This window comes from Cloeon dipterum, chromosome 2 (assembly GCF_949628265.1).
Source record: "Cloeon dipterum chromosome 2, ieCloDipt1.1, whole genome shotgun sequence".
NCBI lineage: Eukaryota > Metazoa > Arthropoda > Insecta > Ephemeroptera > Baetidae > Cloeon > Cloeon dipterum.
The window spans coordinates 8,751,090-8,776,683 of record NC_088787.1 but is presented as its reverse complement, the minus strand read 5'-3'; the positions used below and the strand labels follow the sequence as shown (position 1 = coordinate 8,776,683).

Genomic DNA, 25,594 nt, shown 5'->3' with positions numbered 1-25,594 from the left:
TTGCTAGGATTTATTTAGAATTAGTAAGTTTTACCTTCATCAAGATCACCACCATTAAATAAAATTATTTTGATGTTAACATTGAAGCTAAAATCACTAAACAAAAATTTGAAATAGATCGGTTTTTCAAATAAAAGATAAAGTATTAATAATTATTATTAATTGATGGAAAAATATAAAATATTGAACAAAATGCGATGAATAATATTTTAAAAAATGAAACATAAGGTTTATTTTTAAATTTAATACGGCGCTCTCATTTTAAGTGTAAAAAGTTCAGGAGAACAAGAAGGCCAGAATTATTTTCTTGCGGCGTTCAATTGAGAGATATTGCGATGATGAAAGGGTTGCTCGGCGCTGAGCACACACACACGCGCGCGCTCTGCTCTGCTCTGCTCGCTCGCTCGCTCGCGTCTTAAAATTATTCCTCTTCTCTTCTTCTGCTCTCTCTCTCTATCTCTCGCCGGCCTCATGCATATTCATATTTAAGAGAGGAATTTTAAACCTCTTTTTAAACTCGACTCCCTTGGGAAAATTTGAGATGTAGTCTTGTGCGAGCGCCGCTTTATTTCGCCTGCCGGCTGCAGATTATTGAGGCAAGAATTTGATAAGTGAGAAGAACGCAGGGGGATGAGACCACGCGCGCCCTGTTCCGCCAGATTGATTAGGGAGACTTCTTGTTCCAGCACTCGCAGCCACGCCAATGCTGCCCCTGTCGAGTGCAGGGCACACTCAGACACGATTTCTTACTCGCAACACCTGATCTTTCAGGCATTCTTGAGATTAAAATTTCTGGAAAATTGATTTAATTACATATCTGGTTCAGAGGTTTAATGATCCTGTCTATTTTAAGAAGCACTCGCATGTTCGCATTTATTAATTTTTATGAAAACAAAATTAGAATTACAGCATTTTTAGAAATTTCAGTACATTCTTCCTGCAAATATTGGTGATTTTGGTTTCAAAATTAAGTTTATTATGGGCTGACAGGGCAACTATGCCCCAAATCAGCACACATCCATAAAGTAATGAGACAACTATGTAAGAAACAACATTTTATTTCCAAAATTTCAATGGTGGACGTTGGTTTTTTCAAAATTCAAATAATGTGTTATTAAACTTTAATATTTAACATATTTTAATATTAGAAATGATATTAAAAGAATTATACTTAATAAATTAACTTCATGTTATTAGTTTTATTTTTAACTATCAATTTTTAAGAATCTACTATTATTTAAACCAAAGCTAAACTCAGACCAATTAAATTATGTTAAAATTTGACATATTTTGTCTTTTGGTTATTGAAAATACACATATATATCATCTCTGCTTAAGTTGTAATAAATCTATAACTCTAATTAATGTCATATTATGCAATAGAAGTATTTCAGATATTGTCGTCTTTTTGTGTCATTTCCATAATTAAATATCCGACTGTGAAATATTATTAAAAACACATTTAGGGAGCAACCTTGAGGAGCTAGCGAGCTACCATTGGAACTTAGCAATTGAACGTGGGGTAGGGTAATTTACTATAGGAGTTTTGAACACAATAAGAGAGGAAAGAAATTTACAAAAATTAATGTTGTTTCTAGTTGTTGATTATTTGAAATTCATTTCTTTAGACAATGAATGATTTGACTGACTGCACTTCAAACTATAGCCATTCTTCCTTTTATCAATGTAATTTTCACTTCATTTATTTGATCCACTGTACCTATTTTCTAAAATTATTGCTAAATTGTTAAACACATTGTTAAAATTTTTGTAAAATATAACCTGCAAGTGAGTTGAAGATTACCAAATTGTTTACGATTACATAAAACAAAATGCATCCATATATTAAAACTCTTTCAAGAGATGAAATTACTTTGTACAAAATCCTAAATTATATTATTATCTTACATTTACACCAACTGGTTTTTTATGCAAATCAAAACCAGTCCATTTTTACTTAAATTGCAAGAAAGGAAAACACGGTGAAATTGTTGAAAATGAAGCGGAACGCGATTACCGATTATGCAGCAAGCACTGCACAAAGTTAGTCTCGATTGAGTGTGCACTTTTGTTGAATGCAGTGTTCGAATGTTTCAGGACGGCGAGCTCGTGAGCATCGAAGTGGAAAATGGACCTGCCCAGTTAGCCAGCTGAGAGAGTAGGTGAGTGGCTGCAAGTTGCTAATTGCGGACATATTATTATGCAAATGAGCCCGTGTTATTTTTCGCGAACGGGGAATGGGAAAAGTAAATATTGCGTCGCTATGAATGAGAGAGAGTGAATGAATTATTCAAATAAATGGCACTTAAAATGCATGAATGGTAATGAGGGTAGGTGCAGCCACTTGAGGCGAAACGGGGCTCGGATCAGCGGAAAAAAAATTTCCTCCCTCGCCGCGCCGCGCCGAAGAATACATTATTTAATTAGATGCGGGCGGCGCATGTAATCAGGGCCTCTAATCCAATCGAAATTTTGTTTTCCCAGCAAGCAAACTAATCTGCGGCCAGATTAGAATTTTTTCCTCTCTCTCTCTTTCTGCCGTTTTTAATGCAAAAATCGATTCGGCCCGGCGCTGCATCTCTGTATTTTTTGCCCGCACCTTGAGAGACGCGACGCCCGGTCTATAAAATATGAATATAAATGACGTAATTTGCATGAATAATCAAAACCTCTGCTGCTGGATAGTATTTAGGTGGCTTAGACTCCAACATCTGTGCCCTCTCTCGCTCGCTCGCTCGCTCTCTTCTTATTATTATTCTCTGATTCCATCCGACGACGAGCATATCAAACTCCCATGCTCGCCGCAGACGCTTTAGCCGCCCGCCGCCCCGCGTGTGTGTGTGTGTGTGTTGGTTGTTATGTTGTTGTTATTATTAAGGATGAGCCAAGCTGTTTCCTAAAAACGGCGTCCTCTCTCCCGCTCTCTCTCTCGTGTTCACTTTGCAGATACGTACTCACTTACATGCACCCACCCGGCAACCAGCCGCTGGAAAATTGGCAGAGACACGCACAGACACGCAATAATTTCTCGCCCGCCTCTTTCCCTCCAGAGTAGTATGCCCATTGGCCCCCGAAAACCTTGGAAAACCCAACTTGAGGCCTCCTGCCATGAAATTTTTGTTTCTGTCCAATTTAATTTTACGGAAAGAGATTAAAAAAGAGGAACTGGTTGAAGTGTCATTTGATGCAGATTAAATTTAGATTTTTTTTATCAGAGAGCGAGGAAAGCACTACTTGCTTTGACTGATTTAAAAATTAAAAAAATATAAATTAATTAAATTTTCATGTTTTACTTTTAGGAAGATTTTTATGACTCTTGTTTAAACTTAAGACGGGGAAATTCATAAATTTTTACGAAATAGAACAAAATATTTAGCAGTGATACAGTGTGCTGAATCATGAAAATCAATAAAGCAATTTCTAACACCAGCTGTTTAAGCCCTTTTAGTGTTCGAAGCCGTCATAAGATGGCGCCATCGTCTACTTTCGTAATAAATTTGATTTTAAGGCACTTCCGCTGCGATTTCAGACTCAATTCTGCTACTGTGCACTATTCACTTATTTTTCTTTCTTGTGACGTGCTGAAAACCAAAATCAGTCCAGCAATTCGCCGTAGAAACGTTGGCAAAGATTTTATATTTCAAAAAATAGTTTTTCCCGATTCTACGGCGGTTGGCTTAACCGATTTTGGTTTTCAGCCCGTCAAAAGAAAGAATATTATGTGAAGAATGCACGGTAACAGAATTGAGTCTGAAATTGCAGCGGAAGTGCCTTAAAATTAAATTTATTGCAAAGTATACGGTGGCGCCATCAGTTGGGCCATCTAAGGGCTTAAGCAAGTGGTAAATTAAGGAATGCAGTTTTTTAAAGATTATTCTATTAATCGGAAGGAGAAGGACACGCAAATTCCATTGTGATAAAAAAAGAAATCAATTTTTCCTGCAAGACAAAATATTTTAGAATCAAATAGAGCAGGGCCCTTCTTGTGAAGGAGTCATTTGCATACTAAGTGTGCCGATTTTCGCGCCTCTCTCCGGCGTCGAAAGGCACGGAGCGGTGGTCCTTGAAAGGAGTGCCCATGTGCTCGAGGTGTCAGGTGTTTCGGCGTTTCAACTCAAGATGATGAGCTGGGAAGGCGGATTAGCAGAGCGAGTGCGGTCATTTTTATTAATGCACGCGCCCCCCAAGCTTCCTCGGGGGGAGGCGAGGGAGAAAAGCAGGGAAGCAGCGTAGGGAAGAAGACGTGTGCTGCTAATGGCTCTCTCTCTCTCAGCTATGCAGACAGCCTCCACCTGCACCTGCACTCTCTGTCCTCCAGGCAAATGCGATCGTAAAATTGGCCTAACACCAACCTAGTTTGCGAGTAAATGCGCTCGTCCTAGCTCTCGCCAAGGTGTTCCACCCGCCAGCCGCAAGACGCAATATTTGCTTGAAGAGAATAGCCGGGATCTGGGATAGATAATGTTATTTTTACAAATTCGGCTCATTTTTTGGTTACATGCACGCAAAAAATTATGAAATGCACCGACAGGTAATAATTAAAAATTTTAATAGGCTCTTTTCTATATTTTTTTTATTTCCAGGGAAAGGGAACAAGGGAAATTATCCATATTTTTAGGAATTTTTATGATATTTAAGGAGTTAAGCTCAATGATTCTGCCCTACTGGAACGAATGTTTATGGAACAGAATATTTTGTTGAAATTTGAAAACATTTTCTTAACCTGACATTTTCTTAACCATTTTTTGGCCTGAAAATCCTAGTCGGTTATTTTTTTATTTGTTGTTATTTTATTGATTTATTTTTTTAATTTATTTTTTTGTAAAAACGCAGAAGAAAGAAAGTTAGCAACATTTTAACACGAATTTTGAAAATAAAATTGACCGAATATAATATGGCCTCCGATCTAATAGAATTAACGCCGAATTTTGGTCCAAACCAAACTAATTTGACAATATTAAAAAAATTTGTTAAAATATTTAATTTCCAATTAAACTGCATTGAAAAAATTTTGAAGATTGAAATTTTTACCCATTTTTAATCTTCAATGGTTTCAAAATTTTTATAGAAATGATTAAATTTAAGACATATTATGTTATGAAAACCGTATTTTAATTTATAGCAACATTTTCGTTACTATATGAACTTAAAACCTTTCAGATAATTTTAGAGTAAATGACGTCCTACCATTTAAATTAACGTTTTTCGAGGGCAACTGGACGAAATGATTTTTTAATATGCGGACCATGAATAAAGCTATTTTAGAAGTTAGGTTACACATCCTGACATTTTTTTACAAATGATTTTGCGAGGAAAAATAATTTTTTCCTGTATTAACACGGAACGAATTTCCCTCTAGCTCTGATTTCAAATTAAATTCTCAACACGGCTAAATATATATATGTATATTCCTCTCGCGGCAATTGTGCATGTGGCAGCTGAGTCGCCCCTTTGAGCATTATTACAACCCGGGAAGGGAAATGCCGGCGTCGGGGCCGCAAAAGGCCGAATCTGCAAGAAACGGCTGGTGGAGCGGTTTAACCAGAAACATCACAAGACTCTCAAATTTGTGCCTATTCACCGGGGTGTGTAGTTTTGTCAGGCTTGGCCGACCAAGCGATTGAATCTCTTAGCCCGGCCTGTTATTTCCGTTGAGCTCTCAAAAATCGACTCTCTGCTCTCGCTCGCTCGCTCGTTTTAGCTCTGCTCCGCGCGCCGCTCAAGTGTCCCCCAAAGAGTCGTAAAAATCGACGCAATGTTCGTCAAATTTGGCAGAACAATTAAGATCATGGAGTGCGGAGGAGGAAGCCGACAAGAGATAGCTCAGAGCACTTGAAACGCTCTCGTGCGCAGTTTCAACGAGATAGATAACAGCAGATAAATTTGTTTTCTCCATGCAAGCATTGCAAGCTTGAAAAATAAAATAAATAATTTCTCTTGGATTTATTTTAATTTTTCCTATCAATTCTCGTGGATTAATCTAACTTTTTTTATTTTTTATTCTCGACTTGTTTAATTGATGAATGATTTGTAGAGGTGAAAGTAAATATCTGTTATTATAATTAATAGAAAACGAAGGATTTAATTTCATTTATTCATTTTTGCACTACAGATGACGTTTGGCAAGATGGCATTACAGTAGCATTTTTTATGTTGTTGATAAAATTTTGATGAGCGAAAATAATATTTGTATACTTAAATGCATAAGTCACACTTTGTCTTTGATAATTCCTGTTAAATACAAATAAAACGAATTAAACGAACATTTGAAAGATTTTAACGTTCTATTAATCTCCTTTTAAAACAAAAAAAGCGAAGGAAATTAAAAGTTATAGTTAACAGAATCAAAAAACGTAATTTTAATGTTTGATTTCTCTGTGGTCCAAATTAAAAAGAAATGAAAGAATCAATGTGCAAGCCTAATTGATTATCGAAAATAAGGTCATATTCTATTGCGGGTTATATTCTAATTATTTAAAGCATTATTCACATCTTTTTTCAGAATCGCTGATTTTATATACATCTTTTAAGCCTTTTAAAAAAAATAATTCAAGGTACTTCTTTGTAGGTTTTGCCAATTTTTCAATGCGCAAAAATGCACCACTAATTTTTGCGCAAAAATAAGCTGGAAAACACGACAAGTTTTGGACTTTTCCGCATTTTTCTTAATTCAATCCCAAAGAGGTCAAATTTCGCGCCAAAAAAATCAAAAATTTTGGAAAATCACGATGAAGTGTTAAAATTCTTGGTCTTTTGGTGAAACCATTGACTTTTTTACTGATTTTGTTAAAATCCCTATTTTGGGTCATTCATAATGGGAATCAATCTTCGGTAAAAATGCACGTGTTTCGGAAAATGCGCAAAATTGCATAAAATCCACAAATAACAGTTTTTTGCAATATAGTTTTTCCGGAAAAATGCGTTTTTTTGCAAACCCTTCCTCTGTGAAGAACTGTTGTGAAAGTTCATGATCGTTTCTGACAAAATCCACTTAAAAATTTCAAATATCAAATTTTTCCTTTCGTCCTGGTCCAGGTTAAATTGCGCAACGTTCAACAAACACCCAAATTTCCACTGTCGAATTGATTGTTGTCCTTTTCTTGCAACAAGGAAATTCGTGTTTGGCTGTTGAAAGTTGCGCAATTTTACCGGGACCAGGAAGCTTCTAAATTTTTAAAACACCATCTCCTCATAAAGTTTATTTATTTTTCCAATTTTAGCAATTTTAAAATTTTTAGCGGATTTAGAATTCCAACAAAGCCGCATTCCCAAATTTATGGCGGAAATCGGCGTTGTGCAGCACTGAGCCTTTCAGAAAAATCCCCGGACGCTCGTAAAATAATCCATTTTCTGGCGAATTTGGCGCGATAATTAAGCTGACGGCGAGCTCGGATGGCCTGCTGGTGTGTCGGTCGGTCAGTGGCTTTTATTATTCGGCGGCTGCGTTATGGCAGTTGGCAGGCTTGTTCTTGCGACTCCCCGAGGAGTGGGCTGCTCGCTGGCCGGTGTCGTAAAGAGCCGCCGCCGCACATGCAAAATTAAAATGCATTATCTCGGCTCCTTGCGACGCGCGCGCGCGTGGTCATTATGAATTTATCGCCGCCCGCACGGAGACACACTCACACACACACTATATTCATTCGCTCTCGGCCTTCCATAATTCAACCGCCAACAGACGAGATGATCGGTCGAGCAAGCACCCCCCAAACCAAGGGTCAGCAAATTTGCCGAGGATTCTGCTTGGGTTTGCCAAAAGGCAGGAAATTGACAGTGTTTTCGTCCAGTGTGTGTGTTTTTTTTACGAAATAAACAACCTTTTCACTAAATTAAAAATAGGTTGACCAGTTGCATAAACGCTTAGTGTTTGAAGCCTCCAACAGATGGCACTACCGTATACTTTAGTAATAAATTTAATTTTAATGAAATTCCACTGTGATTTCAGACTCAATCCTGCTACTGTGCATTCTTCACTTAAAATGCTATCTCTTGACGTGCTGAAAACCAAAATCGGTTCAGCCATTCGCCGTAGAAACGTTGGAAAATGTTTTTTATTTAAAAAAAATAGTTTTTCACGATTCTTCAGCGATTGGCTTAGCCGATTTTGGTTTTCAGCACGTCAAAAGAAAGCATATTAAGTGAAAAATGCAAAGTAGCAGGATTGAGTCTGAAATCGCAACGAAAGTGCCTTAAAATAAAATTTATTAAGAAAGTATACGGTGGCGCCATCTGTTGGTGGCTTCGAACACTAAATGTATATAAAACTGGTCAATTTGACAATTTTTCAACAATTTTATAGTTCAATAAATTAAAATCTTATAGGTAATTTTTACCCCATTGTTCTGATATATAAAAATTTCCAGAATTTTGCTTACACGTAATGAAAGAGACATATTTCTAATTTCTATTTATTATTTTTATTTTTTCATTTGATTCTAGCGCAAAATTCACACGGGTTGAATAAATTTAGCTTATTTTTCCTCGCTAAAATTTAGTAATTTGGTGTTATCAATTTTTAACGGTTTCTAATGGATGGCTAAGAAACAAGAATTTCGGCTTTCCATCCCTGGTCTCGTAGCTCAAATTAATATTGACGCTTTCCGCCGAGCAGCATTTGCTTTTGTCATTTGGCGGAGACGCGTGGCAGCTCCCCAGAGTCGCTACTGCTTCTTTTTTTCTCTTTCTCTCTGCGCTCGCCGAAAGGCAATAATATCGTTACGGCATTATCTTTCAGTGGATGGCGACATAAGAGCTGATGATATCCTTTATTTTTATTTGCTGACCTCTTGTCAAGCAGAGAGCTGGGGAGCGAGACACAAGATATTGCCTTTCGACGTCTCGCAGCCCTCCTTGGCTGCTCCTGCTCGGCCGTTTTTATTAAAACCTTTCCCTCGTTATCGTTAATTAGAATAACCCTCCATAACTCTCCGCGCGCGCGGGCCGTGCGGGGGCGCATTTATTTCATTTGTCTCCCTCCTCGGACCGGCCGCACCGACAGACACACCATCAGCGACATGGAATTATTGGAAATAGTAAAAGTTGTTTTACTGCCGCCCGCAGTTTTATTACGTTGCGAAGGGGTTTCCTTGCGCGACTTGACACCATTTGTAATTATCAGAATGGACCGCGCTTATCCCGAGTGCGTAGTATAATATTTTTAACGGCCCTGCTTTTACAGCACAACACCGGATTCACGAGATTAGCTTAGAAATTCCTGTATTGAACAGGAGAAGGACGCAGAGTTACTGATAAGTTTGAAATTTGTAAAGTTCTATTACCTACCGCATACATTTAGTCCCAACAGAGCGAAAAGAAGAATATTTATGTTTATTAACTGAACAGTTAGATTTAAGCGAGGAAAAAATTTATAGTATATTAAAACTTCTAATCAAAATAAAAATTCCATTTAAGGACACAACAAGGTATATAAAATATAGCATTTACAAAATTAATATATAAAAATATTAATAAAATTTCAACAAAATAATATTTATAAATCATAATAATAAAAATAGTCAACATTTTTTGCAAGTGGGTTCATGTGTTTTTATTAACGTTACATTTAGTTAATAAAATTTAAAACCATGATATGTTTTTAGCTTTATAGCGACGTCCTTTTTAAGCAGTGAACAGAGTCAATTTTTCATAAAAGAATACTCATTTCTACAGAGCATGTAGGTCTAATTCAGGGAAAAGAGAGATAAGCGAGCCTTGGTCTCATAATCCCTTCCTTATCTCTGGGATTCAAAAATGAAGCTGAAAAATTTAGCTTCCTTTTTCTCACACGTTGGTTAATAAATTGAAAGAAAAAGATCTTGTAGAAAATTGCGACCTTCTCAAAACATTGCATATTTGTTAATTCCTCCAGTCAAAATATCAGAAATAAGTGGTTTTGTCAATAAAAAATGGTCCCATTGACTTAATCGTCAGTTAGAGCTATAATAGGACAACCTTTCATGGAGCTTTTCCAAGAGTACGGTATTCTAAAAGGCAGTCTAAATTTTTTCAGAAAATCGGCAGACTTGAAAACGTCCTGAAATTTTTTATTTAACTGTAAATAAAATTGTTTAAATCTTTTCAAAATTGCTTTAAAATCGTCCTAACCAAGCTCAAAAACGAAATACACGATTCAAGAGAGCACCTTAAGTTCATAATTCTTTTCAATTAAATCAATGAGCACCCAAATAAGTAGCAAATTGGATTGAAATGTCAAAAATTTTATTTTTATCCACAGTAGGTGCCGAAAAAACATTTTCAATGAGAAACAAGTCCAACTTTAGTGAATTATACCTCGAAATAAAAATCAACCACTCTAAGAACAAGAATTTGAATTTCAAGTGGACGAAAGTGGGAAGAATCGAGCGGGAAATCAGTTGAAAAATCAGCAGTCGAGCGATCCATCATGATTTAGGTCTATCCTCAGCGGAGGCGGTCGGATTCGCGCGGAGGCTGACGAGTGGTTTTAGCATTCCGGTGCGGCAGTGGCGTCCAGCGCTGAAAAAGACTCGAGACTGATGTTGCCCCAGAGATGCATCGTTCACAATAAAGTGTCGGTCCGAGCGTGCAGCCGCAACACGCAGCCGGCCGGGCAGATGCTGCGAATAAAAATCAACCGAGCGCGCACAAGAGCCGCTTTTTCTCTCTCCGTTTCTCTCCGACCGACCCTTTTTATTATTATTTTCGCCGGCACACGCGCCTGAAAATTGAATTTTATTACCTGCCCGCCGCCGTTAAATGGAGTAATTTTGCGCACGCTTTCGCCATTAAATCGGCGGAGCTGGGGTTCGATGCAAAAATCGCTGCGCCGCGCGCTTTCAGGTGGTTGGTTTTAAGACCGACACCAACTGAATTTCTCTTCCTTTTGTGTTTGTTAATGCCTTGATTTTTAGTAAAGGGAATGATGATTTGATAATTTATGTTTTCATTGAGCTCGGAAATTGGCTTTGCCATAGAAAATAATCATTCTCGGAAACAAAAAAGCTCTATATTTTAAATTTTTTACTTTATGGAGTGTAAATAAAAGCAACATTGTGCATTTTCACAAGTTTTTCTAATTTTCTCTGTTTAAATAAAGCTCTGCAATATTTTCTTGTTACCAGCGGGGGCCCGATGTGCGTTAAATTTGGTTCCGACTGCGCAGATCCAAGATGGCGTCTGAATGTGGGACACATAAAGCTTTCTTTGGATTGCCGTATGAGTGTCAAGAGTTTGATTTTACGATTCAAAAGACATAATTAGTACGAGTAATGCAAATTACGTCACAATATTGACCAAAACTTGGTTCTTTTGGCGCATTTTCACGCGACCGTTTTTTCGCGCCATACTCCACCGGACGCCATATCTGCGCGTCGCACGAATCTGGCCCCCGCTGCTTGTGACTAAACGCTATAAAATTACTTTAACTGTAGAATATTACTATTTTATGTCTTTTCTGCCATTCAAAAATACCGTAGATGATTTTTGGGCCAAGAATAATTTGTTTTTATATATTTTTAAACGTATTTTAAAATCAGTTTATTATAATTTTGCCTTGAAATCAATTTAAATCAGACTATTTTTGCTTCAAGAGAAAAACTTTATACGCAAACGATAAAATATTTATTATGAACTTTTTATATCCATGCGCAAAAAAGGGATCTGTGGTTTTAGAAGGTTGATCAAAATTCTTCAAAATTTAAAAATAATAACTGAATTTTTTTATTTGTTTCATTTAAAGTCGTGTTTGCAAGCATTATATAAAATATACATATTTTTAAAGTCCTTCCATTAATATGGCGACAGTGTAAAAAACTTTGATTTAAAAAAATAGTTTGTATAAATTCATATCTCTTGCAGTCCGTAATCGGAAATGAATTGCAGCACGAAGAAAACTGTTTGAATGAGCGGGTCCTAATCACGGCTGGCTGTTTCATTTGAAGCGAGTCGAGTTCTGTGCAAACACACGGCGCGGCCGCCTTATTACAGCCGCGTTTCAAGGAGAGTGTATAGTATAGTATAGCCGCAGTGACCGCGCACGCCTGCATGCATTTCCCTTTTTTCCCCGACATATTTTCGGGGCACCGAAGAGATCGATCAAGCCCCATGAGGCGATTATTAAAATGCCGTGGAGGAGAGAGAAAGTCGTAAAGTAAGTTATCAATCAGAAGAAAAATGCACGCGGCTCTTTCATCAGCGGCACAAAGGCTGATGTTTTAGAGAGACAAAAGCGGAATTTAGAAAAGGCAGGGGGAGGCAAAAATGTGTCTTAATTAAAACCTCTTTGCCTTTGTTCCCGGCGTGCGCGCAAGATTAGAGATTATAAGCTCTTTTGCGGTCAGAAATTAGTTCCAAGTCAGTCCTTGCTCATCGGGTGGCACAGGCTGCGTCGGCCATAAACCGCAGCAGCCAGTTCGTTCGTTCGTTCGTTCGCTGTGCCGAGAGCGAGCAGCAAGGCGCGCACGGCTCGATTTTACCTCGCCGCCGCCTTATTATATGGCACGAGAGCCAGCAGCCTTTACGGCTTAATAATATCTGGTGCGCTGCAGGCAGGAAGCCGGCAGCCGCTTCCTTCCCTCTGCCGGCCGACTTGAAAGGCGTCCAATTGTTGACCTCCGCGTAAACACACACGCCTACGTGTATATTTACCCCCCAAAGCTTGATCAAACAGAAACCACTCGACGCTGAAACACACACGCGCCCCGCCGATAGCTGCCGATTTCCCGACAAAGAACCCAATAGCTGCTTATACTTGCTTAATATCCTCAGAAATAAATCAATACACTATAAATTTTGTAGCCAGTTTAATATTTTTCCCATGTAAGAGGGGTTTGCATGATTCTGAACTGTCTTAAATTCAATTTAAAGCCGAAATTTTGACAAAAATTCATATTCCCTCATATTGCCCATTTTTTTAATGTGGAACTGCTAAAAAACATTTTATTTTACACAAAATATCATAATCGCCCTGATCATCTCTGAAAGTCACGATTCTAGATGAAAAGCCTGAAAACAGTGACTAAAAAATTGTTTTTTTTTACTCATAATTACGGCTGCGAATTTATTATTATTTATTAACAAGCCTGGGTTAAAGAGTCCTCAAATAGTCTTATTTTCAATCCTCATCTTCTAATTTTTAATCATCTATATCCACTCTTCAGCAATTATTTATAATCTTCAATTTCAATAGATCATCATGAGGACACTGCTTTAAAAATTTACATAAATATATTAAAATAAGAATTAATATTAATTAAAATAAAAATTCAAAAGGGCAAATATAAAAATCGTTAAATTCTTATATTATTTTTAAAAACAAAATTTAATTATAATTTTTTAAGTTTTTAATTAAAAAATATCACAAAAAACAATTTATTATAGATTGTATGTGTTTTTTTTAAAAATCATATTTTGGCATTACAGGTTAACATGAGAATAGAATAATAATTCATCTTTTGCTGACTCCTAGTCCTAGCTCAATTAGGGAATTTTTCGTGCAGCGAGATTTGATGCGTCAGCAAATTGGCCCAATCAAAGTAATTAGCCTGCCGCAATAAGCGAAGAGGGAACGCACATATTTCCACACGCAGGCGACACACACACATACGGCGCTTCCTCCTTTCTCGCCGCCCCCTAAATTGTTAACCATATTCTGCGTGCGAGAGAGAGAGAGAGAGAGAGAGAGAGAGAGAGAGAGGCCCGCGTGTGTGCAATATTTATTAAACGCCTTATATTGTGATGCTCATTTGCCGCTGCTTTTAGAGCTCTCTCGGTGTTTGTGCCGCCGAGCTGCTGCCGCTCCTCTATCTTCTCATTTCATAATTTCGCTCTTGAGCTCTGCTGCGTGCACTCCGCCTCGCAACCCTCGCTTCAGAAACCGTCACGTGGGGTATACCTCTGCTCAATGAAATATATGCAAAAAGTTTAGTTATTTAATTCTGGATTTCTGGGTTTTATATAACAATTATTTGTATAATTTAAGACAGTTTTTTATGAGTCAGATGATATTTCGACAATTCAAGTTGTTTTATTTAGCTCATTTAAACATTTTTTTAAAATTTTCAGTTTGATTTTCTGACTAAAAAAATTGCAGACTATAAATTAAACTGTTTGTCTGTGAAAAAGTGAGATTTTATGGATGATTAATAAAATTTGGACTATTTTCGGAAATCCCACAGTCCGCAAATTATTTTTCTGGCTCTGTTCAACGTTCAAACTTTCTATATATAAACCTTCTATCTATAGGGGACTTTTGAATTTCCGCCCAAACTGTCTCTAAAATTGACTGTATACAACTAAATATCAAAATTATTTTATAAAAATTGAATTAATCGAAGGAATTCACGACTAAACATAAAATAGCTTGATATAAATCGTAGTTAAATTAAAATAAAAAAAATACTGACAAGAAATTTTGACCAAATTTTAAAGTTGAAAAGTGATTTAGACTGCTTTGGACGGTTCAAATATCTTAAAATTCGGACGCACAGAAAAAACACTCACCGGTCTATATATTTCCCAACCGTATTGATGATCAATCAAGGGTTGCAAATTCAATCATCCTTCAGAATTTCTCGCTCTTTCATCCCGTTAAAAAGCGTGTTCCGATCGTATTGAATGGCTCAGGCGGGCCTCGCCTGCTTTCATCTGCGAAACTCGAATTTCGGCTTGGCGTCTTTTTAATCAACATGCATGCAGGCCTCGCTTGATTACCGCCGGCAACAAAGGCCCCTTTGGCACGGTAGCTGGCTCGCACATAAATACATACACACACACACACACACACACACACACGCCGCTCGCTCGCTCTCCCAAGTTGGTAATTTACATTGTAAGTACTCGAGAGACCCTTTGCTTTGCATGGCGTGCAGTAAGATTATGAGTGGGCGAGCGAGCGAGGCTCTCTCTCTCTCTCTCTCTCTCGCTCCCAGATTGCTGCCAGCGATTCTCTAATAACAAATGCACAGCAGCAGTAGCGGCGGCAACGGCAGCCGCCGGCCGCCAGCCAGCCAGCCAGCCATCCTGCCAGCCAGCCAGCTCCTTTAATGCAATCTTATGGATTAGGAGCTGCCAGGCGTAATGATTATTATTATTACCATTAGCAGCGTCAGCAGCCGCTCGTTGCCACCTATTTTTCGCCGAAATTGTGTTTTTTACGCGGTAGGCAACAAGTTTGGTAGCCCCGTCGCGCCGGATGCATAACCTACTCCGCGTCCGGAGAGCAGGCCAAAAAGGCTGACAATAATGATTAAAAATACTGGATTTTCCTGACTTTTACAGAAAATTAATTAGAGGAATCCTACTTTTCATGATAGTTACTAAATTTGGTATTTACTGAAATTTCAAAAAGTTCGATGCCCGATTTAGAGTATTTATCAATTTTAGTCTCTTTTTAACTGTTGTGTTCCTCCAAATTTAAGCCAGTTACAAAGATATTTTTCAAAATGCATTCTAATTAATGCCTAAATCAATCCTTAAGGATTCAATTAAAACCAAAATTGGCTTAAATATCACTGCAATTTTTTTATAAAAGTGGCTGCAAAATTAACAAGTTTTCAAATGGTAAAGACTGTCTCCATACTTCAAATACTATTTAATTTCACAACAAAGAGTTTCCCCGAAAGGTTGTATACACTGTTGGACAGATCTCGGCGAGAGGAATTAATGAAAATGTGGTCAAGCGCTGTAAATTTTCTCCAAAATTTAAAAAATATGAATTTTAATTGCAGCATGGTCCATTTTTCATTATTGAAAATTGTAGAAATTGTGTTTTTTACGCGGTAGGCAACAAGTTTGGTAGCCCCGTCGCGCCGGTTGCATAACCTACTCCGCTTCAGGAGATTGGCAATTTTTTAAAACGAAAAATATGACAAACTTCTTAATAATATAGTAATTTTAATTATATTGCTTGTATCAATCCACGACCCAAAATTTAATTTTTCTGTTTTATACGATTTATGATTTTTTTTAGGAAATTTCAGGGAAAATCCTATTAGCTCTATTTTTGGGATTGCTATTTCTTCCTGAAAATCCGGACAGACGAAACTGCACACCCTGCCGGAGAGAAGGGAGAGGAGGCCCGTTGTGGGTCGGTCCGTCGGTCGGATCAGCTCTCGGATGTTTTCTCACTTAACAAAGTTTGAGCCACTCACTCAATGACGTTAAATATTTAATACGCTCTGTGAAAGGAGCGGGAGAAAAGACGCTGCCGGTGAATGCTGACGAGAAAGAGAGAGAGAGACACACACAATCATCGGAATGAATTCGCCGCTCTTTTTTTTCTCCTTTTGGCTCGCTTCTTGTTTGCATTCGGCAGTAATTGAGTCGAGCGGCTTTTTGAAACGAGTAAGAGAGCGAGCAGATTAATCTGAATGATTAAATACACACGGCCCCTGCAGCATTTTAATGCCCTCTGTGTGAGTCTGCTTGCTATTAATTATAGTTACCTTGGCAACTATCGGAATGGGCTGCGAGCACACGTCTAATTTGCAGCGCCGACGGTCAGCTTTTCCTTTTCAATAAAATATACGGGCCCCGCCAGAGCAGCAGGGAAATTTTTCGCTTCGAATCTCCGCTTCCCGGAGCTAAGTGGAAAATAATTAATGCCGCAATCTTCCTCTCTCGCCCAGCGCTTGAGAAAAAGTGTAAACAAGCCGCACCTCCATTAACACACAGCCGGATTTGCCTGCGCGTGTAAAACAAAAAAGGAGGAATTCTCATTAAAATCTATCTGAGCGATATAATTCATTACTCTTGAACGGCGAGTGTCTTAATTAAAAAAGAATTTCCCTGCTCGTGTAACGCCTCGAGCAGCAGCCTTTTTTCACTCTCCCCCTGTGCTCGCTCGGCTATCACATAATTGTTTTTATAATTTGTAATCAATACCGCCTCTTTCCTCTCGAGTTGAGCAAAGGAGCCACGCGCTCCTTAGCGTTTTTTATCCGGCGTCGGACACGATAATATTAATTTATGGGCCGGCGAGAGGTAGGGAAAGATTTTTAATTAAAAAAACACGCTCGCCTTGTTCCATTATGAAAAATTGAGGGACAAGAAGGGTTGTGAGACAGGATTCGGCGAGTAATTAGTTTCCGTGCGATGAGGAATTTTCTCAAGACTCTGATTAAAAATCTGCAGCACTTAAAACTCTAGTGTTAGAAATTTTCCAATTCCGGAATTTTTTAATAAATAAAAAGTGTTTTCAAATATTGAAAATAATTTAATTAGTTTTTCACTTTAAAAAAGGAATTATAGCAAATCACTTAAAATTTTCCAGTTTGAAAAGTTATATTTTAGCTTCCTGATTTTATTCAAATACTTGCCCAGTGTCCAACACTTTTTACAATCATTATTTTTTATGTAACACAGGACGAACATATCTAGAGATGTGATACAACATTTTTTCTGTACGTCCAGTGCTAAAATAAAATTATTCCAAATATATTTGTGAAAAGAGTATTGATCCAGCACTAAGTTATAACAACTCTTTTTGCAGAGTTTTAACAATTATTTTCAATAATGGAACATATCCAATATAATCTAGAAATTAATTTTCCTATTTAACATCTTGAAATTGCAATACCAGTCTAGTTATTATTGTTCATAAAATTCCTTGCGGGTAATTAACTGATTGGGAAAATTATATCTTTTTTACATTTGTAGTATGAAATTTGTTTAGTCTTATAGGATCAACTAATGTCAGAGCTACACAAAAAATTCAGAATGAAATGTATTACTGTCGGCAATAAGGAGTTTTGCAGGAAAATTATTTTTTTGGCATTTTATTATTTTAATACGAAAACCGGAACAGCTCTTTTCACACGTATCTTTTGGATTGTGTTGCAGGTAGAAACTATGAAAAAACGCAAGTTAGTGGACAACGCGCAGCACCTGATCCGGCTGAACAACAACAAGGTGGCATCGAACGCGGAGATAGCCAAGAAACGGAAGAAGCTGAACGCGGATGGCGGCGATGGACAGAAGGAGACGGCCGATTTCGCGTCGGGACAGGACCTGTCCAACCAGGAGAAATTCCTGATGGAGACGAAGGCGGCGCTGAAGAGCCTGTCCGGCAGCTGGTCGCAGCATCCAGCGTCCGAGGAGCGCTATGAGAAGCCCAACTTTGAGAATTTATTCGAGGAGAACGGCAAGAAAATGGGTCTGTTGGCGGCCGTGAGCAAGAGCAAAGTGTCGGTGAACAACAACAAAGGCAGCGAGAACATCAAGGACGTGGTGACCCTGAGCAGCTCGAACGCCGTGCCCACCGAGGACAAGGAGGAGGAGAAACCGGCGGCCGCAGAAAAAGAGGACGAACCTGAGCAGCCAAAGGAACCTGAGGAGCCCCGGACGGTGGCCAGACCGCCTGCCGAGCCCAAGAAGAGCGAAAACCCGATCGAGAATCTGCTCAAGATCGAGACCGAGTGCGAGAAGATCCCGCCGGGAACCAAGGAGGACAAGAAACAATTTTTCTACAACAACCAGTTCGAGGGGATGGCCGGGCCGACGTTCGTGGCCAACTACGAGGACGGGCCCAAGGACAGCATCGTGGTTGACAGCCCAAACTCGCCAGGCAGCGGAAAGAGGTACACGGTGCTGCAGCCCGCCTCGGCAGACTCCAAGGCGGCCAGCCAGATCCAGGACATCGCCAAGATCGGATTCAACGTCATCCAGCCGTCCAAGGAGAACGCCGCAGACGTCGACAAGCTCAAGCAGGGCGACGAGCCGCCGCTCTCGCCCGACAATCCTTCCAACGTCAGAGGTAGGAATCCAGAGGACACGTGACCAACGGGTGTTTTGCTGGGATGGGATAAAATTACTCAGGGTTCAAAAATACCACAATCGAGTCTTTAAAAAATTCAGTGCAATGGGTAGAATCGTGGAAAACTATTTTTTTGAGACATAAAATCTTTTCCAACGTTTCTACGGCGAATGGCTGGACTGATTTTGGTTTTTAGCACGTCAGAAGAAAGCCTATTAAGTGAAGCATGCACAGTGGCTGGATTGAGTCTGAAATCGCAGCGGAAGTGCCTTAAAATTAAATTTATTATGAAAGTATACGGTGGCACCATCTGTTGGTGGCTTCGAAAACTAAGGGCTTATACAACTGGTGTATTGCTTATGAACTCGACTTGAGCTAAGAGACTATGAGTAACCTGAAAGTCTTGACGAAATTCAGCAATTTTAAATTAAAACAGAATATTTTTCTCCTGTAAGACCGCAAGTTTTGGATTTTATCTAAGCAAAAAAAAATTAAAAATGCATTTATTGCATTATTTGTGCTAAAAGTTAGAAAAAACGGGTGATACGGATGTCAAACCCTGAGAGTTTTATTAAATTTTCTCAGAAATGCACGAACTAGGAAAGTTTTTGATCCAGCAACAGTGCTGCAACGGCTCTTACACAATTTTGGGCTTCTTCCTTTACGATTTCAGAATCAATTCCGCTACTATGCTTTCTAATTGGCGTAAAATATTTTATTTGACGTGCTGAAAACGAAAATAGGTCAGTAAGAAAACTTAAAAACAATTCTTAAGGCAAAAATCATTGCTGCAGCGTCCAATACAATTAATTGAACCGAGTTATGGTATTCGGTTCGGCAAATTAAGCATTTCTTAGACTTTTAATCTAAAATTGCAGTACTCAAAAACTGTAAACGAACTTTTGGTGGTTCCAAATACTAGGAAAATTTCCAATCGACAAACTGGCCACTGGGCATGAACCCTACGTATTTAAAGCCAAAATAATATGCACTCCTACAAAACGCATAAATCAATGGAACAAAAAAAAAGAAAAATTAAAGTCACCATAAAAGCATTCTCTAGTGTCCAGCAGCTCTAATTGATTAATGGCTACAAATATTAATCATTAAGGTACTGGAAACCACTGCCAGATAACCGCCATATTCATCCATATCAGAAAAATGGAATAATTATGAATTTTATTCGACTAACAATAAGGCGACGGTTTTTTTTTCGCAAAAATTCGCACCCCTGATGAATTTAATTGCACAATGGTTCTCTTTCTCTCTGGCTCTCTTTGCCAGAGAGTGGCAGGCGAAAAATGAAATAACACCCTCTCGGTCTGTGCGAGTATGAAAAAATGCCTCTTCTCCCCCGTCGCCCGGCTTTTATTGTGTTAAACTTGGCATTGTGCTAAAAAGGGGCCACCGCCACCGGAAAAGAAAAGTCTGGCGACCAGACCGGCAGCTGAGCTTCCGCTTAGGAAGGGCTAACTTTTTTAATACTGGATCCGGTCAGCGGAGAAGCAGAGAGCAGAGTGTGTATGAAAAATGCAGCCACGCAAATTGAATTCCATTTGCGTATATTTTGCGCGGAAATTAAAAGGCTGGCCGCATTAAAGACTAATTAAGAAGTTGGCGGCCGCGTCCTTTCCTTTTTACCTCTCTCCGAAAAGACAAACAAGGTAAACAAACAAACAAGCAAACAAGTCGGCGGCGAATATTCTTGGCGCAGTGTGTGTGTGTATTAGAAATTATGGTGTCTCCGCTCGCTGCTTTTAAAAAGGCTGCCGCTCGCTCGCTCGCTCGCTCTCTCGCAGGAAAAATAAATCTCCAAATTAACTTCTTGCCGAGGATAACCCCGAGGGATTAAAATGAAAGGAGCATCAAGAAGGGGAGCAAAACAAACTGCCGGCAATCTCAACCGCAAACGCAGACATCTTTCTGTTTAATGTCATTTTTCGTATGACCCGGCTAAGCAGATTACGGCAGAGAGAGAAGAGAAAAAATTAAGACGACGCTGGCTGCAATTTTTCTCTTTCCACTGCCTTATCTGCTCCTCTTGTTCGCATTCCACACGTCTGGGTCGCGGCGGCAACACGAGAGGGTGTGATGATTACGCCCCGCAAAGACCAAGGGAGCCTTTTTTCACTGAACTCTTTCTACGCGCCGCTTTGATTAACAACTGAATAATTAATCAGCCGACGGCGTGGTAATTACAAAGCGAAAGTAATGGCTACGTCTGAAATTTTGATGCGGTTCGCCTTTGTTTCGGCCCAACTAGATGAACTCGCCAAAAATTAATAGACAGACATCCACCAGCCCGGCCAAATTCATCTGCGAGAGCTGACTGAGTAAATCATTTATGAATTTTCAGTCGAGAATCAAGCCAAAAATTCAAATTAGTCGAGTTTCCAGATGATTTTTGGAGGGATTTCTTTGGAAAGAAAATTAAGCTGCAACGCATGCATTTTTACATTTGTTTTCTTGACTATGCTAGACCCTACATAAATTTTGAGTTTTCGAGTTTCTTTAACGTTATCCAATAGAATAAAGTGAAGAAGGGTTAACTTTTCAGGTTCGATGTTTGCAGAGAATATTTATAACGACAACTTGAATGGAAAATAAAAAGTTAGACATGCAAAAAATCTTAAACTTCCATGGAAATCGTCAATTTCCTGTTGCAAAGCAATTTAATAAATTAATTTAATTTATATGACATATTTAAACGTCAAAGTTGCAATTATTATCTGATAAATTAACCGTTTTTAACACAGAGATAATCATGTCGTGAATTTACCAAAAGAAAAAGAAAGTACAGGAATCACTAAAAATTAAATAAAAATAGAGCAGTAATTAAAGTTTCTTAACAGAACAGAAACACGATTTTTATTTATTATAACTCGTTTCGCTATTTTTTTCCCGAAAATCTCACAATCTTTGAGTCTGACAGTAAGTTTCGAAAGCCATTTGGGCCGTCAGGTCCGCATTGTCCACGCAACAAAATCAATTTTAATTAAAATATCGGCGCGCCGGCATTCGGAAAGGAGCAGAAGAAATTTCTCGTCTCAGTCAGCCGCTATTTTGTATTAGTGAGGCAGCAATGGGATGGCGGCTGCAAAACTTTGTCTTGTGCTCCCTTTTCCTGCAGAAAAGCCAGCCAGCTCGTGCTGCAAACTTTTCTTTTGCAGCAGCAGCAGGGATAAAGTTTTGCTTCCCACTCACTCAGTCAGAGCCCTCGCCCGCCCGCCCGCCTGCCTGCTTGCTTGCTTGCTTGCTTTTAAATGCTCCAGCTCTCTCTCTCTCTCCTCTCATTGCTGACTCGCAGCATCGGCAGCTTCGTTAGCGAGCGCGGCAGCCCCCCACAAAAATCCCGAGCTTACTTACAGCGCCGAGGTAAGAAATCCGGCCGGCGGTTTGCACGGAGAAAAGCCTTATTAACACCTCACGCCGGTGGTGCGTGACCAAATAATAAAACGGGCGCGCGCGCCTGTCGAACCGCCTTGCTGCATTTTTCGTCCGGTAATTAAGCCAGATTTGGATCTCGCCCGCCCTGCCCACCACCCACCACTGCCAGGGATTACCGCAGCTGTGCCGCAATTGGGCCTAATTGGCGTTTTTCTACGAGAAATTGAATCAAAAAAGTTTTCCTACAATTAAAGATGGAAAAAAATTTAAAAAAATTTATTTTTATTAATACCCTATATTTTTACTCATTAATTTTTTTATTTTATTCTGAGATATATATGAAATATTATTTTTACATTTTAGTGCAAATTATTTATTTAACATTTTCAATAAAATTTAGGTGCACTTGTATTACATATTTTCGCTTTAATTGAATTTTTAATTTATATATTATTCTAAATATATTTAGTGAGTATAACGAAACTTGGATATGATCTAAATTAATGTAAATTGATAAGCTGATCTGATTGCTGTTAATTTTAATATTATTAAAAGTAGATTCATAAAATTAATTAACTTCAGTGATTACTACTACTACTTATTCTAATCAGGATCAGTGATGAAAAGTGTAAAATGGATTCATTAACAATGTTTAATGGTCGGACAGAGGACTGAGTAATCATACATTAATATAGTCAATATACCTAAATAATTCATGCCTTCAGTGCATTCTAACAATGCACTAAAAATTTGTTAAAATCAGCCAAGAATCCGCCTAAAATTAACCTGAATACCTGATAGCCATCAGAATCAATATCTAAATCCTATTAAATTTACGTATGAATTTAATTTTTGATTTATATCATTTATATTGTAATTAAACTTTCGATTTCGTTGTTGTTCAACAACGAGGTTTGTAACTTGAATAACTCAGTTAACTGAAGAATATTCTAGATAAATCAACGTACCGCCCTTTTAATTAGCAGACTCATTAGAAGCAGCTCGGTTCCACGGTTTTGACGAACGAATTACCGAAAATAAAAGGCAGCTTGAGGTCCGCGTTTAAAAACGATCAAAAACAAATTTTCCGTTTGAATTCGAGCGGGCTGAAGAGGGAGCACAACAAAACCGCTGAAAAGTGGCATGCATGAGCAAATCCGCTGATCCAAAAATTTGTTTTCACATACAAAAAGCGCAGGATAGGATTGTGCGCGGTGGAGACGGGGGTCTGAAAGGGCAAAGCTCTTTAAAGTCAGAGGCGCGTGAAACGCGCGAGCGATCTGATTCACTCGGCCGGTCATATTTTGCGAAAGAATTAACTCTGGAGGCCGGGCGTTTTATTAAACGGCCCGAGGGGTGAAAACAAACGTGGATAAGTGGCTCGCATATGAGGCGTGTTACAAGGGCAATTGCCGAAAGCTTTGATGATATTTATGAGCGCCGAGATAATCTCTTGCTCTGCCTCTTTTTCGCAGAGGGTAACAAGTGCCCGACCCCGGGCTGCACCGGCCTCGGCCACGTGACCGGACTCTACTCGCACCACAGGAGGTAAAAAGCGGCGTTCGCGACCGACCAATCCATCGGTCGCGCCTCTCGCGATTTTCTCTGATATCTTCTTCATTGTTGCAGTCTGTCTGGCTGTCCCAGGAAGGACAAGGTCACGCCCGAGAGTGAGTATTTCACTTTTCGCCAAAAATAAAATAAATAAAATAAAAGAGGGAGCAACAGGAAAAACTATCCGATTTGTTATAGGAGAATTTAAAGCGAAATATTTTAAGCTTTACTCAATTCACCAGTCGAATAAGCCCTTAGTTTTCAAAGCCACCAATAGATGGCGCCACCGATACTTTCTTAATAAATTTAATTTTAAGGCACTTTCGCTACGATTTCAGACTCAATCCTGCTACTGTGAATTCTTCACTTAATTTGTTTTCTTTTGACGTGCTGAAAACCAAAATCAGTCCAGCCATTCGCCGCAGAAACGTTGGAAAAGATTTTATATTTCCAAAAATAGTTTTTCACGACTCTACGGCTATTGGCTTAACCGATTTAGTTTTCCAGCACGTCAAAAGAAAGCGTATTAAGTGAAGAGTACACATTGGCAGGATTGAGTCTGAAATCGTAGCGGAAGTGCATTAAAATTAAATTTATTGCTAAAGTATACGGTGGCGCCATCTGTTGGCGGCTTCAAACACTAAGTGCTTATACAACTGGTGTATTAATGCTTGCAATATTTGTTTTAAATATTAGTGTGTGTTTCAATGCATCAACAAGCCCTGGATAATAAGTTTAAAACCATACTTTACGAACAGTCTCTCGAAAAGCATAAGTTGAATAAAAAAAATGCATTTTTCATTGTTAATAAGATAATCGTAACTTTTCCCTTTCAAGAATATGCCGGAAAAATCAAAGTTATTTTCGAGAATTTCCGCAAAACCTCAAGAATAGCATTCTTTAAACTGTCTACCTTTAATCAAAACCAGTTTACACAATAATGTAGTTTAAAACTCAAGTCTGCAAAAGTGGGACAGTTCTTTCAATCCTCCAAATGTCATACATGCAATCTCAGAACCGCTCCGAAATAACGGAGTGAGAAAGCAGCAGAACTGCGCGACAATGGCTGGGATTTGCATGGAGTCGGGGCCGTGTCGGGGTGCTTTGCAATGCAAATAGCGTGAGTAGCAAGGGGTGTGTTGCTCGTGTTGCAGTTCTGGCGATGCACGAGACGATTCTCAAGTGCCCGACGCCCGGCTGCAACGGACGAGGTCACGTCTCGACCAACCGAAACACGCACCGCAGTCTGTCTGGCTGTCCATTGGCCGCCGCCACCAAGCAGGCCTCGCGAGACAAGAGCAAATTAACATCCAACATGTCTTCCTCCAGAGCCAGTAAGCTTGCGTCCGGCTTTAATCAATTGCTATGCTTGCTCCGGATAACCAGCTTCTCTATGATAATATTATTTCCAAATTGGTTTAGCCGCCGCTCTCGCTTCATTTTCATAGGTGTGCAATAACGTCGGCCGTAAAAACTTGCGCAGCCACCGCTGCCGGATTATTCCCATCCCAATGTGTTCCACTTGCAAATTATACACTCGCGTTGTTTGTTTGTTTGTTTGTGTTCATATATATATGGATAGAGGAAAATGTGTGCCGTTCTCTCGGTTGTTTGCAACCGGGCGCATAGAGGATTAGCCAAAATTGAGACCATAAGTTTTAGACGAAATTGTTATTTTCTTTCGCGGAATTTATTTCTTTTGTGGACTAAAATCAACAACAGAACATACAGCTTAATTTTATTATTATTTCTCAATTCAAAAAATTTGTGAATTTTGAAAAAGAGTTAGTGGCAAAATTTGTGAATAAATAATTGGTTTTTTTAAATTTATATTAGCAAGACCAAGACAGCTACTATCGGAGCTAGAACTTATTTAAATTTTCTTTTTAAAACTATAACAACCTTTTCCACTTTCAAAATTTCATG

At 38.8% G+C, this 25,594-nt stretch overlaps 1 protein-coding gene across 8 annotated transcripts in view; it reads left to right on the top strand.

Annotated features, from left to right (window-relative positions):
- Positions 1 to 25,594, top strand: part of LOC135937756 (myelin transcription factor 1) — a 176,329-nt gene that overhangs the window by 132,305 nt on the left and 18,430 nt on the right. For 7 of the 8 annotated variants that reach the window (XM_065480979.1, XM_065480976.1, XM_065480984.1 and 4 more), the window contains 5 exons: positions 2,098 to 2,162; positions 17,815 to 18,727; positions 23,590 to 23,662; positions 23,744 to 23,784; positions 24,823 to 25,002. In XM_065480979.1, coding sequence (XP_065337051.1) covers positions 17,824 to 18,727; positions 23,590 to 23,662; positions 23,744 to 23,784; positions 24,823 to 25,002 — 1,198 coding nt within the window. In that variant the 5' untranslated portion in view covers positions 2,098 to 2,162; positions 17,815 to 17,823. The remainder of the gene's footprint in view (positions 1 to 2,097; positions 2,163 to 17,814; positions 18,728 to 23,589; positions 23,663 to 23,743; positions 23,785 to 24,822; positions 25,003 to 25,594) is intronic. The other variant, XM_065480982.1, reaches the window with a different exon arrangement.